General features: G+C 47.0%; 1 protein-coding gene across 2 annotated transcripts in view; it reads left to right on the top strand.

Annotated features, from left to right (window-relative positions):
• The first annotated feature begins 1,378 nt into the window (after positions 1–1,378).
• MTOR (mechanistic target of rapamycin kinase) overlaps positions 1,379–17,761 on the top strand; it is a 78,914-nt gene continuing 62,531 nt past the window's right edge. For both annotated transcript variants that reach the window (XM_087702220.1, XM_087702219.1), the window contains exons 1-18: positions 1,379–1,509; positions 2,747–2,940; positions 4,113–4,221; positions 4,860–5,092; positions 5,343–5,543; positions 6,391–6,525; positions 7,261–7,536; positions 8,462–8,570; positions 9,410–9,596; positions 9,987–10,115; positions 11,740–11,984; positions 12,087–12,302; positions 13,223–13,428; positions 14,449–14,571; positions 15,245–15,334; positions 15,484–15,576; positions 16,328–16,462; positions 16,691–16,820. In XM_087702220.1, the coding sequence (XP_087558346.1) occupies positions 2,821–2,940; positions 4,113–4,221; positions 4,860–5,092; positions 5,343–5,543; positions 6,391–6,525; positions 7,261–7,536; positions 8,462–8,570; positions 9,410–9,596; positions 9,987–10,115; positions 11,740–11,984; positions 12,087–12,302; positions 13,223–13,428; positions 14,449–14,571; positions 15,245–15,334; positions 15,484–15,576; positions 16,328–16,462; positions 16,691–16,820 (2,737 nt within the window). In that variant the 5' untranslated portion in view covers positions 1,379–1,509; positions 2,747–2,820. The remainder of the gene's footprint in view (positions 1,510–2,746; positions 2,941–4,112; positions 4,222–4,859; positions 5,093–5,342; positions 5,544–6,390; positions 6,526–7,260; positions 7,537–8,461; positions 8,571–9,409; positions 9,597–9,986; positions 10,116–11,739; positions 11,985–12,086; positions 12,303–13,222; positions 13,429–14,448; positions 14,572–15,244; positions 15,335–15,483; positions 15,577–16,327; positions 16,463–16,690; positions 16,821–17,761) is intronic.

Below are 17,761 nucleotides of genomic sequence, written 5' to 3'. Positions count from 1 at the left end.
GAATCAAGCTGGAAGGGACCTTCAAGTAGACCCATACTGTTAGATTTTGGGTTGAATGAAAGGAAGGAGTAACGTTGAACTAAAGCTCTTTATTGCAAGTCAGTAATAACACTAGCAAACAGTCTGGCTGACAGCTCTCCTTTTATAGGCAGTCTGTCAGCCAGGCAACCAATCAATTTAAGCCAATTATCCCACTTAAACAGCGGACCTGACTGAAGACTTCACTTCTTGGCTTCAGCAGCTAATTACAATAGGTGACACATATCATTTCAGACAAGTGATTGTCCAGTCTTTTCTTAAAAGCTGCCACTGTTAGAGCACCCACAACTTCTGAATAGAAGCTGTTGCACTGATTGTTTTCACTGTCAATCAATCCATCAATCAGACTAGAGCTGGGAGGGGCCTTGGAGATCTTCTAGTCCAGTGTTTCTCAACCTTGGCAACTTGAAGATGTCTGGACTTCAAGTCCCAGAATTCCCCAGCCAGCGAATGCTGGCTGGGGAATTCTGGGAGTTGAAGTCCAGACATCTTCAAGTTGCCAAGGTTGAGAAACACTGTTCTAGTCCATCTCAAGGAGGAGATCCTATACCATTCCAGACAAACGGCTGTCCAGTCTCTTCTTAACAGCCTCCACAACTGTGCCCACAACTTCTGGTGGCAAACCGTCCCACTTGTTAATTGTCCTCACTGTTAGGAAGTTTCTCCTTAATTCCAGGTTGCTTTTCTCGATTAGTTCCCATCCAACCAAAATCTGACCAGAAAGGAGGATAGAATAGAATTCTTTATTGGCCAAGTGTGATTGGACACACAAGGAATTTGTCTTTGGTGCATATGCTCTCAGTGTACATAAAAGCACAAGATACAATTTACTGGTGATGCACGCTCCTTACATTTAGCTGAACAAATGAATGTGTATGGGGACAAATCATTTGCGTGCGCGTCAATCTGGTAATTACGGTGAAAAGAGGCGGTGCTCTGAAAAGTAAAAGGAAGCCGCTCTGTGCAACCATCGAGAAGTTGGCGAGGCTTCTCACGCACGCGTAATCCTAGCTCCGAGTTCCATTTGGGCGGAAGCATTGGCGGCAGGACCTCACTCGGCGTCCAACGCTTTTTTTATCCCGCTCTTGTTGGCCCGCCCGCGTATCAATCTTTTTGTCCTCTTTCCTGATTGGGACAATCTGTACGCCCAACTCCCCCCCCTCGCCGCGGGAAGAGATTGGTCTAGGAGAAGACGGGGAGAGCGGGACTAACTTCCTGTCATTTCTCTCCCCACCTCTCTCTCTCTCTCTCAATCTCTCTCCCCCCCCCGCCTCTCTCCCGCCTTTCTATTGGCTGCGCCCTTGTCCGTCTTCGGGTGCCGGGAAGGGGATTGGTCGGATCGGCCGGCGATCCAAAAAGGGCGGAATAAAAAGAAGAAAAAAGTGGAGGCAAGAAAAGGGATGGCGGAGTCGAGCAGGCCGCGGAGGAGGAGGAAGAAGATGGAGGAGTGAGGCGGAGGAGCATAAGGCCGTGAGTGTCGAGAATCCCCCTCAGCGCCTGCCCGTTCTTCCGTCGTTTTGCTGCCCTCCGCCGCCGCTCTGCAGCTTCTGAGGCGGGTTTTGGCGCCTTGAGGCAGCGGCCATGACCTCTTCGCTTCTCTCCTCAGACAGTTGCCCCGCCCACTCCCCAGGCCCCGCCCACTGGTCCTTGAAAACCCCTTGTCTCTCTTGATAGGCCCCTCCCACTTATTTGGGTCCCCCTCTCACCTGTCAGTCATGGGGCTCCTACCAGCTGTGTGTCCGTCCCCCCAAATTTCCCAGCTCTGGGGAGAATGGGATCATTGTATGTGTATGGGGGGGTTTCATTCCTAGCCAGCTTCACCTGCTCAAGTTTCTAGTCCTTCCTGAGGTAGGTTTGCCAGGGCCACAGCAGCTCCGCTTTTAGGGTGCAGGTGGGGTGCCAGATGTTGAAGGCCTGTCGGCAGCTGCTCAATATAGGGACATGCCGAGAATGGCCCCATCTGGCCATTCTACTACTGTCTCCATTCTTTATTTATTCCGTTTATTATTTATTCCTATTGTCTCCATTTAATCTTCATTTATTCCGTTTATTTATTATTTATTCCTACTGTCTCCCATTTATTCGTACCCGTTTACTGTGTTCATATTTATGTTTAGACGTAATACCTGTTAGCTTTTACATGTTTGACAAAATAATTGAAATGAAATAAAGTTTGCAAATTTCCATGGTTGAATAAACCTTGCCTGTGGACCTTGCTCAAGGCTGATAACAGATAGTTTTCTCCAATACAGGTAGTCCTCGACTTACATCCGGTTCATTTAGTGACAAGTCAAAGTTACGACAGCACGAAAATGTGACTTAACTGTTTTCTACAGTTAGCAACTTCTGCAGCATCCCTATGATCGAGATTCGGATTCTTGGCAACCGAGTCATATTTATGACTGTTGCTGTGTCCCAAGGTCACGTGACAACCCCCCCCCCCCCGTTGCGACTCTGACAAGCAAAATCAATGGGGAAGCCAGATTCACTTAACAACCGTATTTCTGACTTTCCCACTGCAGCGATTCACTTAACAACTGTGGTAAGAAAGGGTGTAAAGTGAGGCAAAACTCACTTAAGAAATGTTTCACTTAACCACAGAAAAGTTGGACTCAACTGATCGTAAGTCGAGGGCTTCCTGTACTGCAGAGGAGGGCTTCCTGTACTGCAGAGGAGATGGGTAGTTTTTCTTCTCTCTCCTTTCTAGGTTGCTTGCGGATAAAATTTGGCTGCGCCTGCTTCTCCCCCCCAACAGAAAACCCAGGAAGACTCCATGCTACCATGTCTGGGACGGTCATTATCCTCCAGCAATTTGCTGGTGGCCTCAAGAGCCGTAATGAAGAGACCCGGGCGAAGGCGGCAAAGGATTTGCAGCATTATGTCACCATGGAACTCCGGGAGGTGAGTTAGGAAGACCTGTCATAGCACTGTTTACGTTACCTAGTTTGGATAATGAAACGTCTGCAAGAAAATTACCAGGCTCAGAGAGCACCAAGGACTCCTCATGTCAACCCTGATCCATCCTTCCTTCCTTCCTTCCTTCCTTCCTTCCTTCCTTCCTTCCTTCCTTCCTTCCTTCCTTCCTTCCTTCCTTCTTACCTACCTACTTACCTACCTACCTACCTACCTACCTACCTACCTACCTACCTACCTAACTACGGTACTAGCATTGATGTTTAGTCAATGCTAGTTTAGGTCAAATATCTTTCCTTCCTTCCAGCACTGATGATGTTACCTAATTTGGGTTATGAAACATCTGCAAGAAAACAAGCAAGCTCAGAGAACACCAAGGACTCAGCTCCTCCTGTCAACCCTGAGCTACAGGGTTCCTTCCTTCCTTCCTTCCTTCCTGTCTTTGGTCCTAGCACTGATGATGTTACTAGTTTGGGTCATGAAACATCTTCAAGAAAACAAGCAACCTCAGAGAACACCAAGGACCCATATATCAACCCTTCTCTCTTTCCTTCCTTCCTTCCTTCCTTCCTTCCTTCCTTCCTTCCTTCCTTCCTTCCTTCCTTCCTTCCAGCACTGATGATGTTACCTAGTTAGGGTCATGAAACGTCTGCAAGAAAACAAGCAAGCTCAGAGAGCACCAAGACTCCTCATGTCAACACTGAGCTATAACCCTTCCTTCCTTCCTTCCTTCCTTCCTTCCTTCCTTCCTTCCTTCCTTCCTTCCTTCCTTCCTTCCTTCCTTCCTTCCTTCCTTCCTTCCTTCCTTGATACTAGCACTGATGATGTTACTTTGTTTGGATAATGAAAACATCTACAAGAAAAGCACCAGGCTCAGAGTGCACCAAGGACCCCTCATGTCAATGCTGAGCTACAAATATTCTTTATTAGACCCTTCATGGTGTGACTATGGGATGGCGACTTGATCTGCGCCTGGACCTTGAAGTTCACTTTCTGCTCGGAACTTTGCTTCAATGGAAGCAAACAAGAACCTTTCCCCCCTCCCCCTCTTTGAATTAAGATTAGACATATTTCTTACGTGTTCTGTTTCATCCTTTTCCATTAAGGTTGGATAAAAGGTTTAGGATAATTCACACCCACCTTTTTCCCCTCCTGCACAGATGAGTCAAGAAGAATCCACACGTTTTTACGATCAGCTGAATCATCACATCTTCGAGTTGGTTTCCAGTTCAGATGCAAATGAAAGGAAAGGAGGCATTTTGGCTATAGGTGAGTAGCCAGATAGATTGCCTAAAGAATATTGGCGTAGAGATCGATGCCACTTGTTTGTGATGTGTCTCCAAAATGTTGCCATGCACAGGTGGCTATTCACTGTTCCAGGTGCCAGTAAAGAAGCACCTCATTTTCTAAGTTAGACAATTCATTTCACTTCTTTCCAATTTCCTAGAGCTGATGAGAAAATAAAAGTAGCAGGATTACAGATAGTCCTCAACTTACAACAGTTCATGACTGTTCAAAGTTACAACTGCATTGAAAAAAGTGACAGGACCATTATTCGCACTTATGACCCCCCTGGTCACTTGATTTACTTTCGAATGCTTGGCAATCGGTTCATATTTATGACAGTTGTAGTGTCCTGGGGTCGTGTGACCATCTTTTGCAACCTTCTGGCAAACAATGGGGAAACCAGATTCACTTAACAACCGTGTTACTAATTGAACAACTGCCGTAGTTCACTTAACAAACGCGGCAAGAAAACTCGTAAAATGGGACAAAGCTCAGTTAACAAATTTCTCACTTAGCAACATTAATTCTGGGCTCCATTGTGATTGTAAGTGAATTACCCCTATTACTCCTTTAGCAGCTCTGACACTTTTAAGTGTTTGCTGGTGTTTTCTCTTCCTCAGCAAGTCTGATTGGTGTTGAGGGAGGCAATGCCACACGCATTGGCAGGTTCGCCAACTACCTAAGGAACCTCCTTCCATCCAATGACCCCGTTGTCATGGAGATGGCCTCCAAAGCCATTGGGCGTCTCGCTATGGCCGGCGATACCTTCACTGCAGAATATGTGGAATTTGAAGTGAAGCGGGCTCTGGAGTGGCTGGGCGCAGACAGGAACGAAGGACGGAGACATGCAGCGGTAAGAATAGCTACGATTCAAGCTGCCTATGAGATTCTGGCACTCGGTTCTTATTTCTGAGAAATACACTGACTTTATTCCTATTAATTCCTCCCACATCCATCGTGAAGTCACAAATGGATGTTTTTTTAAACAGATGGGCCAAAAATCCCTTTTGATTCAAAGTTAATGCTTTTATATGTAACTAAGGTGTAATACTGACGTATAAAGCTGCTGTGATTGGCAATCTCTCTCTTTTTTTTTTACCCAGGTCTTGGTTTTGCGAGAGTTGGCCATCAGTGTCCCCACGTTCTTCTTCCAGCAAGTTCAGCCATTTTTCGACAACATCTTTGTCGCCGTGTGGGATCCGAAGCAGGCCATCCGGGAAGGAGCCGTTTCGGCTTTACGCGCTTGCCTTATCTTGACCACTCAACGCGAGTTCAAAGAGATGCAGAAGCCGCAGTGGTACCGAGTAAGGAAGGGGTTTTCTTTCCGAAGCCGTAAACCCATTAGGTCAGGTTGCAGTTGTGGGAAGGATTAGAATCTGATTTTGAGGCGGGATATGTGGGATGATCATAGATCCTGGAGTCCTAGTGATCTTGGAGTCCTAGTGGACAACCGTTTAAATATGAGCCAGCCGTGTGCAGCAGCTGCCAAATAAGCCAACCCAGTTCTAGGCTGCATAAACAGAGGGATAGAATCAAGATCACGTGAAGTGTTAATACCACTTTATAATGCCTTGGTAAGGCCACACTTGGAATACGGCATTCAATTTTGGTCGCTACGATGTACAAAAGATGTGGAGACTAGAAAGAGTGCAGAGAAAAGCAACAAAGATGATTAGGGGACTGGAGACTAAAACATACGAAGAACGGTTGCTGGAACTGGGCATGTCTAGTTGAATGAAAAGAAGGACTAGGGGAGACATGATAGCAGTCTTCCAATATCTCAGGGGTTGCCACAAAGAAGAGGGAGTCAAATTTCTCCAGGGCACCTGAAGGTAGGACAAGAAGCAATGGGTGGAAACTAATCAAGGAGAGAAGCAACTTAGAACTGAGGAGAAATTTCCTGACAGAACAATTAACCAGTGGAACAGTTTGCCCCCAGAAGTTGTGAATGCCCCAACACTGGAAGTCTTTAAGAAGATGTTGGAGAGCCATTTGTCTGAAACGGTATAGGGTTTCCTGCCTAGGCAGGGGGTTGGCCTAGAAGACCTCCAAGGTCCCTTCCAACTCTGCTATTGTATTATTGATCCCGTCAAGCACAACTGTTTTGAGAAGCCAATATTCAATTCTAAGCAATAGTCCATGTGGTTTCAGCAAACCTATGAGGAAGCTGAGAAGGGCTTTGATGAGTCTGTGGCGAAAGAAAAGGGGGTGAACCGAGACGACCGAATACATGGTGCCTTACTGATCCTCAATGAACTGGTGCGGATTAGCAGCATGGAAGGAGAGGTGAGTCCTTCATTTGAAGAGGCGGGGGAGGGGGGGCATGTCGTTGTAAGACATTCCTGTCTTTCAGCATGGATTAAAAACCTTGAAATAAATACTGACTTGGACAGCCATGTGAATGTGACCAGCTAGACTTAGTTGCTCAGAGTAGAACCCCACGAGCAACAGAAAGATACGTGATTTGATATGTGCTTCTATGCCAAGGGTCGGCAACCTTAAACGCTCAAATGAGCCACCAAGGTCCTAACCGGAAGCCCCCCATTCAATTCTGGAGTCGACTGGAAGTCCGGTTCCCCCCTCCCCTCCAACCATAGAGTCTCCTCCTAGCACGGCGTCCTTTTTCCTCTGCTGACCAGAAGTCCAGTTGCCCCACCACAAAGTCTCCCCTAGCGCAGCTTCCCTTTTTCCTCTACCTGTCCTAACCGAAAGTCCTATCAATTGTGGAGCTGACCAATAACAGGGAGCCGCAGCAGAGGGATGAAAGAGCCACATGCTGCTCCAGAAAGCCGCCGGTTGCTGACCCCTATTCTATGCCATCATTGTTTCTATATGGTAAAATAAATTGTTGCCCGACAGAATTGGAACAATTGAACAGCTGCTGCCATTAAAGGCTACAAGTGGATGTAATAAGCAGTTGCTTTGATTCCACAAGGCTGCGCTTCTCTATTTCCAATCCTGAGGCAGCAGCCTGCCCTGCCCCTCCCCACCCCCATCTTAACCCTCTGTTTCTCCATTCAGCGCCTCAGGGAAGAGATGGAAGAAATCACCCAGCAGCAGCTGGTGCATGACAAATACTGCAAGGATCTTTTGGGCTTCGGCACTAAGCCCCGCCACGTCACCCCTTTCTCCAGCTTCCAGTCGGTGCAGCCCCAACAGTGCAACGCCTTGATCGGACTTCTGGGCTACAGCCCCCACCCAGGAATCTTGGGATTTGGGACGTTACCTGTCCCAGCCAAGTCAACCTTGGTGGAGAGCCGATGCTGCCGAGAGTTAATGGAGGAGAAGTTTGACCAGGTGTGAATTTTTCCCCTTCCCAATTGCAAGTGCCTTTTCAAGAGCATCCAGAAAGTCCTGATAAAAGGCAGTCAGTGATTTGAATTATTTTTTTTGAGGCAGAGCAAAGGTGCAAATCCAAATTTTGTTTGTGTGTGTGTGTGTGTGTTGTGTGTGAGAAATTCCACTTAGCACAAACTCCTTTGAAAACTGATTTTCAACTGGGACATAAAAAAGCAAACAAAAGTGCATTTTTGCATTTGGATGAGATGTTATTGATGGCAGACCCTGCCTTATAAAAAGAATTGTGCAAGAACCGTGTTTATCTGATAGTGAAGATTTAACATCCTTTTGGGAACCTTTTGAGTATCTTCCGTAAAAAGGAAACACTTCATTAGTAGCTGATAACCTGGTGCTGCCCGGGTATTTATTTATCCCAATCCTTCTTCCATGGACGTTGTCGCAATTTCTAATGTTGGATTTTCCCCCTTACCAGAGGGAGCCCCCTTGAGTACTGTGAAGCTGTTACCATGGCAGCTCCACAGCGCTACACAGTAGAAGCCATTTTACGGCAGTACAGTAGAATTCATTTTAAGGCACAACTGGATGTATCTTAACAGACCATGCACCCTGAGAGGTGTTGGGTTGTCTTACTCCCACAATATTTGTTTCCAGAGAGTAAGTCATCTGTGTACCAAGTTGGGTTGAAAGTGCTCAAGGCGTTCCAGAATTATGCTGGAAAACACACACACACACACACACACACACACACACCAGCCATTTTCTATGTATAGATTTTAAAAGAGAAAATGCTTGAGAAAGCTTCTCCTTTTGTCTCATTCCCTTTCAAGCTTTCCTATCTGTCCACAGCTGTTATTTGAAGGGGCTTCCTTCTTGTTTTGGGGGTGCTGCCTCAGCTATTAATGGAACCTCTTTCACTTTGAAGGTCTGCTATTGGGTGCTGAAGTGCCGAAGCAGCAAGAATACTTTGATTCAAATGACTGTCCTCAGCTTATTGCCACGGCTGGCCGCTTTCCGCCCTTCAGCTTTCACAGGTAAAGAACAGGGATTGAGGTTGGTACTTGGGAATGAGACACCAGAAAGATTTCATTCATTTTTGTTTATTGTTTTTTTTCCCCCGTGGAGGATATATAGAAGTATAGAGAAGAAAATGTACCTCTACTGTAGATTGGGTTTTTTTTCCCCTCTGGGTAGAGCAGAGGTCTCCAACCTTGGCACCTTTAAGGTTTGTGGACTTCAACTCCCAGAATTCCTCAGCCAGTGAAGCTCTGGAACTCTGGGAGTTGAAGTCCACAAGTCTTAAAATTGCCAAAGTTGGAGACCCCTGATGTAGAGCATAGGGGGAAATGAGGTATGTTCAACTGGATGGCACGTCACTAAGCAGTTGCAAGAATTTGAGGGTCCACTCTGCCAGCACCCAAGAGCTGTGATGGCCCAGTGGTTAGAATGCAGTATTGCAGGCTAATTCTGCCCACAGCCAGGAGTTCAGTCCTTGCTGGCTCAAGGTTAACTCAGCCTTCCATCCTTCCCAGGTCGGTAAAATGAGGACCCAGATTGTTGGAGGGGGGGCAATATGTTAACTCTTTAAACCACTTACAGAGGGCTGTAAAGCATCGTAAAACAGTGTATAAGTCTAAGAGCTATTTCTATTTCTAATTAGTTTGATCCAGGAAGCCATTAAACACCTCCTTCTCCAGATTCTTACAGTCTTAAAGGAATGACCTCTTGGACACTTATGAACCTGTGTCCCATTCATCACTAATTACCTAGTTGGCACTCTGTTTTTTTGGAGTATGTTTGAATCCTCTGGATTAACAATTAATGAAAGTGTGTGGTTTTTATTCTTCCTCCTCTGTTGCTGTTGGCTGACCAGCTGACCACTACCTCCCTGATACCATGAGCCATGTCTTGAGCTGCGTGAAGAAGGAAAAGGAGCGGACGGCTGCTTTCCAAGCCCTGGGCTTGCTCTCGGTGGCTGTGCGCTCAGAGTTCCAAGTTTACCTGCCCAAGGTTCTTGAAATTATCAAGGGAGCCCTTCCGTTGAAGGACTTTACCCACAAGTAAGTGAGGGTTTCCAGACTCTGCCAGATTTTCAGGATTGTGCATTCCACTTTAGGAATGACATCCCTCTGATGGTTGAAACGATTCCAGACTCTTGAGCGTTGATGGTTAATTAACACGAACCGATATTCACTCTCATTTTGGACGAAGTTGAAAGTCATCAAAAAGAGAGTTTTAAGGCTCTCCCCAGCCCAGAGCCCATTGCCCCAAACAAGCTGCCTCCTACATATCAGGTCTTTGGGTGTTGAAGCTCATGAGGTCACAGTCACAGCTATTTTTCCATCCCTCTCACCTGTAAACTTCCTGTCAGGTGGTGCGAGAATTGCTCTAATTGCTAAGTGTATGAAAGGTTTGGCTTGCTTAAACGAATGTAATCCATGCCTCCTTAGGAGACAGAAATCCGTGCAGGTGGACGCCACTGTTTTCACCTGCATCAGCATGCTGGCACGAGCAATGGGTCCCTCTATTCAGCAAGACATCAAGGAACTTCTGGAGCCCATGTTGGCTGTGGGGCTGAGGTAGGTCTTGTGTTCACTCCGGCAGCCTCCTTGTCTTTGGCTTTGGGCCTGCATTGATCTCCCTGAATCACCAGACATTGTTACACTTTCACGATAGCTGAAAGCAGCCTCATGTTCAGTTGTGTAACAAACAGTGTCACTTGTGAGCAGCTGCTAGGTTTTCCTTTTCTTGGGGGTTTGCTTTAGAACCTAGAAAACACGTGAGATTCGAAGCACTTTCTGTTCTGACCGAGGCTTCCCAAGAGCATGAAACAAACTCCTTGTCCTGACAAAAAAACCCTTTTATTAATTGACTGTGAATTCTGCTCCTTCGCATCCAGCAAAGTCTTTCGAGGGAGGATTTATGGTCACAGATCTTATCTGGCTTGGACAGCTGCCAGGCTGAGATCTGTAGAACTTGGCCAGGAGCCTCAGAGAGTCACAAACCAATTAAGGGAACCAATGGTCTCCTGCAAACTCCACTCTCCGTTCGCTCCTCTTTTATTTCCTCTGGAAGAGGCCATTCATTATCCACCTGTGGCCTTCCTCCCAAGTCAACCATTGTTCTTTAGCTGTTCCCTTCATCTGGCAGCTCTGCACATGCACACACTGGGAACAGGCTCCAGCTGTTCATCTGCCTCACAGATGGCTGACTCTGAAAGCAGCTGATAACTGGCAGACGGCCCTGGTCCACTCTCTGCCTCCGACACAGAGCCCTCATCAGAGCCTTCCCCAGACTCCAGGACTGGCCCATATTCCTCCCCAACCTCCTCACTGTCCAAATCTGCTGCTAACTCCGCTGTCCACTGGTGGGCCTCAACACTTTCTTGCCTGGAAATTGGGTTTCTTCACAGGCCTTGGACCAAAATCCACTGCGTGTATCCCCCTGCTGAAATAATAAGATGATCTTTATTGTCACTTTTCCCGTGAATATGCTGGCACACATTAAAAATGAAATTCTGATGCCCGCATATACACATACGTGCATACACATATACTGTACGTATAGAAGCCATAGTGGAGCAGCAGTTAGAATGCAGTAGTATAGGCTACTTCCACTGACTGCTGGCTGCCAGCAATTCGGCAATTTGATTCTCAGGGGCTCAAGGTTGACTCAGCCTTCCGTCCTTCCGAGGTAGGTCAAACGAGGACCCAGATTGTTGGGGGCAAGAGGCTGACTCTGTAAATCTCTTCGAGAGGGTGGTAAAGCATTGTGAAGCAGTATATAAGTCTAAGTGCTAGTGCAAACACACACACTCCATTTTGAACACATAGTAAAAAAAAGATTCTTGAGTGTTAACAAGGTTGATACTTTTAAGGTACAAAACTATATTAGAATCTGGATGTTCTGCTTTGGATCCTCCCAGAAGGTAACAAGGGAAACCCGTCGCGGAGAGGAAGTGTAGTGTCCATGACAATACCTGTGAACCCTGGTCAAGCATTGCTTATAAGCCATGGCCCGAATAGAAAGAAATGAACATCCGATAATCTTTTCCGCTGTCCTCACCACTCTCTGCTCAGCCTTCCTATCCGAAACAGTAATGCATCCAAACCATAAAGCAATACAATGTCTAGGCAAGGTTCTGGAAAGGTTTGCAAGCCCCAACTAACAGTTTATCAACGGCCCTCTGTATCTTGTCCTCAGCCCTGCCCTGACAGCTGTCCTGTACGACCTGAGTCGCCAGATCCCGCAGCTGAAGAAAGAGATCCAGGATGGGTTACTGAAGATGCTTTCCCTTGTGCTGATGCATCGCCCGCTGCGTCACCCGGGCATGCCGAAAGGGCTCTCCCACCAGCTGGCTTCACCCAGCCTCACCAACATCCCCGAGGCCAACGACGTGGCCAGCATCACTCTCGCCCTCCGCACCTTGGGCAGCTTTGAGTTTGAAGGTAAGCACGCTGGAGGAGGAGGCGAGTGGACATCCGACAGAGAAAGTCCGGGTAAGAGAACTGGCCAAACCTCCCCGTTCTCTCTTTGGCCCCTTCCTTTAGGGCATTCATTGACTCAGTTCGTCCGGCACTGCGCGGATCACTTCCTCAACAGCGAGCACAAGGAGGTGCGGATGGAAGCAGCCCGGACATGTTCCCGCTTACTCACGCCTTCCATTCACCTGATCAGCGGCCATGCCCATGTGGTCAGCCAGACCGCGGTCCAGGTGGTGGCCGATGTCCTCAGCAAACTCTTGGTGGTTGGGATCACAGACCCTGGTAAGCATCAGGAGCCAGGGAAGAGGGTGCTTCTGGGCAAAGGATGTTACCACTCAATGGTCTCTTCTTGGGGAAGGGGATGCCCTTCTAGGAGAATTGGCATAATAGAATTTTATTTCTTGCTATCCACAATGAAGATAAGAGTAGCTGATGATGAGAAATACCTCCAGCTGCTAGAGATCACCTGATATAGGTAGTCCTCAACTTACAACTGTTACTTTAGTGACAACAGCCCTGAAAAAGTAACTTACGCTCACACTTACAACATCCAATGAGCCATGGTGGCATAGTGGTTAGAGTGCAGTACTGTAGGCTACTTCTGATGACTGCCAGCTGCCTGCAATTTGGCAGTTCGAATCTCACCAGGTTCAAGGTTGACTCAGCCTTCCGTCCTTCCGAGGTCGGTAAAATGACCCAAATTGTTGGGGGCAAGAGGCTGATTCTGTAAACTGCTTAGAGAGGGCTGTAAAGCCCTGTAAAATGGTATATAACAGTATATGGTCACATGATCAAAATTCAAACGCTTGGCAACTGACTCGTATTTATTACTGTTTTTATTTATTTATTTATTTAACACATTTATATGCCGCCCAATCCCGAAGGACTCCGGGCGGTTGTTGCTCTGTCCCGGGCTCATCTGATCAGATTTGTGACTCAATGGGGATTCACTTAACAACAGTGTGATGAACTTTACAACTGCAGCAATTCATGTAACTGTTGTGGCAAGGAAGGTCGTAACATGGAGCAAAATTCTGTCTTGCTTAGCAACAGAAATTTTGGCCTCCATTGTGGCTGTAAGTCTGTAGTCCAAGGAGACAGTGCTGGATTAAGCCAAGGTTCAATGGACTTGATCATATTGCTCCCTGCTTGGGCTATCCTTTTTTTCCCAAGCATCTGCTGTACAAATCTACCCTCTCCAGACCCCGACATACGGTACTGCGTGCTGGCATCCTTAGACGAGCGCTTTGACGCCCACCTCGCCCAGGCGGAGAACTTGCAGGCGCTTTTCGTCGCTCTGAACGACCAGGTGTTTGAAATCCGCGAGTTGGCCATCTGCACCGTGGGCCGGCTGAGCAGCATGAATCCGGCTTTTGTCATGCCATTCCTCCGGAAAATGCTGATTCAGGTAATGGTTTCAGAGCAGGTATCGAGCCAAACCCTCTCTGCCCTGACGATGCCCCAAAATGTCACTTAAAAGTAGCTCAGAGGTGAAAGGGGCTGTTTTGGTGTTTATTTTTTTGTCTTTGTGAACAGGCCGTTAGCCCCGGTGTTATACATACAGTTATGGGTTTTCGGAAGTTCTCCCTATTTTTATTTATTTCATACTAGACGATAACCCATTGTTGTCCGGGTATTTATTTATAGTGGGGAAATGTCTGGACCAAACATAATATGTAATGTTGGCTTTTCCCTCTTACCAGAGGGAGCTCCCTTGTGGAGTACTGAGATGCCGTTACCATGGCAACCCCACTGCACTGCACAGTAGAAGCTATTTTATGGCAGTACAGTAGACATCATTTTAAGGCACAACAGGCTGTATTTTAACAAAACAGATGTTAGGGGTGTCTTACCCCAACAGTATTTTTTTTCCAGAGAGTAAGTCATTGTGTACCAAGTTTGGTTGAAATTGTTCAAGGTGTTCCAGTTATGCCCCGAAGCAGAAATTATAGAAAATGGGAGGGAATTCTGGATACATTAAAATGGGAGGGAATTCTGGATACATTAATATCCACTAATGGATTAGTATTCTTGGTGGCGCAGCAGTTAGAATGCAGCATTGCAGGCGGTCTCTGCCTACTGCCAGGAATTCAATCCTCACTGGCCCAAGGTTGACTCAGCCTTCCATCCTTGGTAAAAGGTTGGTAAAACAAATACCCTTCCATGATGGTAAAACGAGGACGATAGGCTGACTCTGTAAACCACTTAAAGGGGTCTGTAAAGCACCATGAAGCGGTATATAAGTCTAAGGGCTACTGCTAATAAGTAGTGATAAGTAACAGGTGTAGAAAATTCAGAGGAGCATTTTTTGGGCTCTTGGAGGAATAAGGACATCCAATTCACACACGTCAGCCTTTCACTTCTGAGCTGAAATTCTTTTCTCTCTCCTCTTGCCATTAACCTGGAACTGTCCCCTTCTCCCTTCCAGATCCTGACCGAGCTGGAGCACAGTGGCGTGGGCAGAATCAAAGAGCAGAGTGCCAGGATGCTGGGACACTTGGTCTCCAACGCCCCCCGGCTCATTCGCCCCTATATGGAACCCATCCTCAAGGTAAGGCAGCCGTGGAGTCGGGGGCTGACTTTCTGAATCTCCAAATGCATCATCCCTTCGTTACTGCAGCCTCCTTCCCTTTGCCCTCCAGTCCTCAGTGGCTCTCTTCTGCCAGCCCCCAGGTTGAAAGAAAGATGGATTTAATGGTGGCTTCCCATCCCTCTCCCGAGCTTAAAATGCCCTTTCCTCAGTAGGATGAGAAAGGAAGGCGTACAAGTAGCCCTCGACTTAACAACAGTTCATTTAGTGACCGTTCAAAGTTACCGACGGCACTGAAAAATGTCTCTTAGGAGGGTTTTTCTCACTTAACAACCGTTTGCAGAATCCTCGTGGTCACGTGATCAAAATTCAGGTGCTCGGCACCTGACTCGTATTTGTGATGGTTGAAGGGTCCCTGGGGTCGCGCGATCCTCTTTTTGTGACCCTCTGACGAGCACCTTCAATGGGGAATCCAGATTCAGTTAACAACCAGGTTGCTAACTTATCAGCTGCTATGATTCATTTAACAACGGAGGCAAGAAAGGACGCAAGCTGGGGCAAAACTCACTTCACAGATACCACACTGAACAACAGGCTCCATTGTGGTCTTAAGTCTTAAGGAGTGCCTGTAATTTATCTGACCCCCCTTTTTTTTTCTTGTCATTTTTGCCTTGTGTTCTGTGCCATTCGACAGGCATTGATCGTGAAGCTAAAAGACCCAGATCCTGATCCAAACCCTGGTGTGATCAATAATGTCTTGGCTACCATCGGTGAACTGGCCCAGGTTAGTTGTGCTGGTCCTCTTTCAGCAGCTGCTGAAAGGAGCGAGTCCCTTCCTTCCCCACTGCAGCATCATTCGCCATTGTTCTGCCCTTTGCATTCCGGACTCTGCTCTTTTTCACATCTGGATTTCCTCCCCCTCCCCCCCAATAGGTGAGTGGGCTGGAGATGCGAAAGTGGGTGGATGAGCTTTTCATCATCATCATGGACATGCTCCAGGACTCCTCCTTGCTCGCCAAAAGACAGGTGAGTGGCCTGAAGAGGTCCACCTCCTTGGACCTGAGAAATTGACACACACACACTTTTGATGTCAGGGATGATCTGCTCTGCTTAGGAGCCCCCTTGAGACTGGAGGGGAGCTTAAGGCCGATTCTCTCCCCCTGGGCTGAATAATGGAGTTGGGAAGGGACCTTGGAGGTCTTCTAGTCCACCTCCCTGCTCAAGTAGACGACCTATACCATTTCAGACAGATGGCTACCCAATCTCTTCTCAAAAACCACAACTTCTGGAGGCAAGCCATTCCACGGGTTAATTCTTCTCAGTGTCAGGAAATTTCTCTTTAGTTCTAGATTGCTTCTCTCCTTGTTTAGTTTCCAACCATTGTTTCTTGCCTTTGGAAAATAGCTTGACCCCTCCCCCCTTCTTTGGGGCAGCCCCTGAAATATCGGAAGACTGCTATCGTGTCTCCCCTAGTCCTTCTTTCCTTTAAACTAGACATACCCAGTTCCTGCAACCGTTTTTCATATGTTTTAGCCATGCTGCCCTCTTGAAATGGGCAATATCGCTGTTCACCTGTTGTGAAAGTTCTTAAATCGGTTCTGTTTGTGCGTTTGTTATTTTAAAATTAAACCACTTTTGTGTAGAAATAAAATGGGTGTCTGCTAGAGAAAGCTGACATGCTGTTTACTTCTCTGATGGCCAATGCGGCCAAGCAGTTGGCCAACTATTTAGATGGGGCTGTAATCCTGTTTTCTTCTGTGGTGGATCACTTTCACAGGTGGCTTTATGGACGCTGGGACAGCTGGTAGCCAGCACTGGCTACGTGGTGGAACCCTATCGGAAGTATCCAACTCTTCTTGAGGTGCTGCTGAACTTCTTGAAAACAGAGCAAAACCAGGGTACCCGAAGAGAGGTAGGACTCTGCCCCCTTGGCTTGGCATGCTGAGAGGGGAGGGGGAGCTTTGGAAAGCTCCCTCAAATGTGTCAAATGAAGATGGGTTTGCTGTATCCATTTTTTCATGCCTGCAAGAAAAGAAGGGCTTAATGTGATCCTTTATCAGGAGAAAGTGTGCCCAGGGAAACCACTTATCCAAATCAAACCTTCAAACTTACGTTGGTTTTTATCCCCATTTTCACTTAGGCTATTCGCGTCCTTGGCCTCCTGGGAGCTCTGGATCCATATAAACATAAGGTGAACATTGGTATGATAGATCAATCCAGGGATGCTTCGGCTGTCAGCCTCTCAGAATCTAAATCCAGCCAAGATTCTTGTAAGTGAACTGAGGAATGAACGTTCTGAGTCGGCCTCTTGTCAGAAAAAAATCATGTTATTTAGTAGTTCACTTTTAAAAAATCAGAAATTAGCTCACTTGAGCTTGGGTAGCAATAGCAATAGCCTTATATACCACTTTACAGCTAAGCAGTTGACAGAGTCAGCATATTGCCCCCCCCAACAATCTGGGTCCTCATTTTACTGCCCTCTGAAGGATGGAAGGCTGAGTCACCCTTGAGCCAGTCAGGCTCGAACTGCTGGCAGTCGGCAGAATTAGTCTGCAATACCACATTCTAACCACAAGGAAGGAAGGAAGGAAGATAGCAATAGCACTTAGACTTATATACCGCTTTACAGCACTTTACAGCTAAGCGGTTTACAGAGTTAGCCTATCGCCCTCAATAATCTGGGTCCTCATTTTACCGACCTCAGAAGGATGGAAGGCTGAGTCGACCTTGAGCTGGCCAGGCTCGAACTGCTGGCAATCAGAAGAATTAGCTTGCAATACTAACCAGAAGGAAGGAAGGAAGGAAGGAAGGAGGGAGGGAGGGAGGGAGGGAGGGAGGGAGGGAGGAAGGAAGGAAGGAAGGAAGGAAGGAAGGAAGGAAGGAAGGAAGGAAGGGCCCTTAGACTTATATACCACTTCACAGCGCTTTTACAACAATCTGGGTCTTCATTTTACTGACCTCGGAAGGATGGAAGTCAGTCAACCTTGAACCAGTCAGGATCGAACTCCTTGCAGTGGGCAGAGTCAGCCTGCAACACTGCATTCTAACCATTGTGCCACCCTGGCTCTTCATGTGGCATTGGATGCTTAGAAGCAAACCCATTGTATGACTAAATTGGATTATCGGAATCAAAATTAAAAACAAAAGAACATTCAGGGCATCCAGTGGAGTCGATGATTGGCTCCATCCTTCTTAAGGTCCTTCTTGCATC

Source organism: Thamnophis sirtalis, unplaced genomic scaffold (genome assembly GCF_051295495.1).
Source record: "Thamnophis sirtalis isolate CommonGarterSnake01/CBP01778 unplaced genomic scaffold, rThaSir2_p1.2 scaffold_15, whole genome shotgun sequence".
In the NCBI taxonomy this organism is placed as follows: Eukaryota; Metazoa; Chordata; class Lepidosauria; order Squamata; family Natricidae; genus Thamnophis; species Thamnophis sirtalis.
The sequence above is the reverse complement of the archived record's forward strand: the minus strand, read 5'-3'. Positions and strand labels throughout refer to the sequence as shown.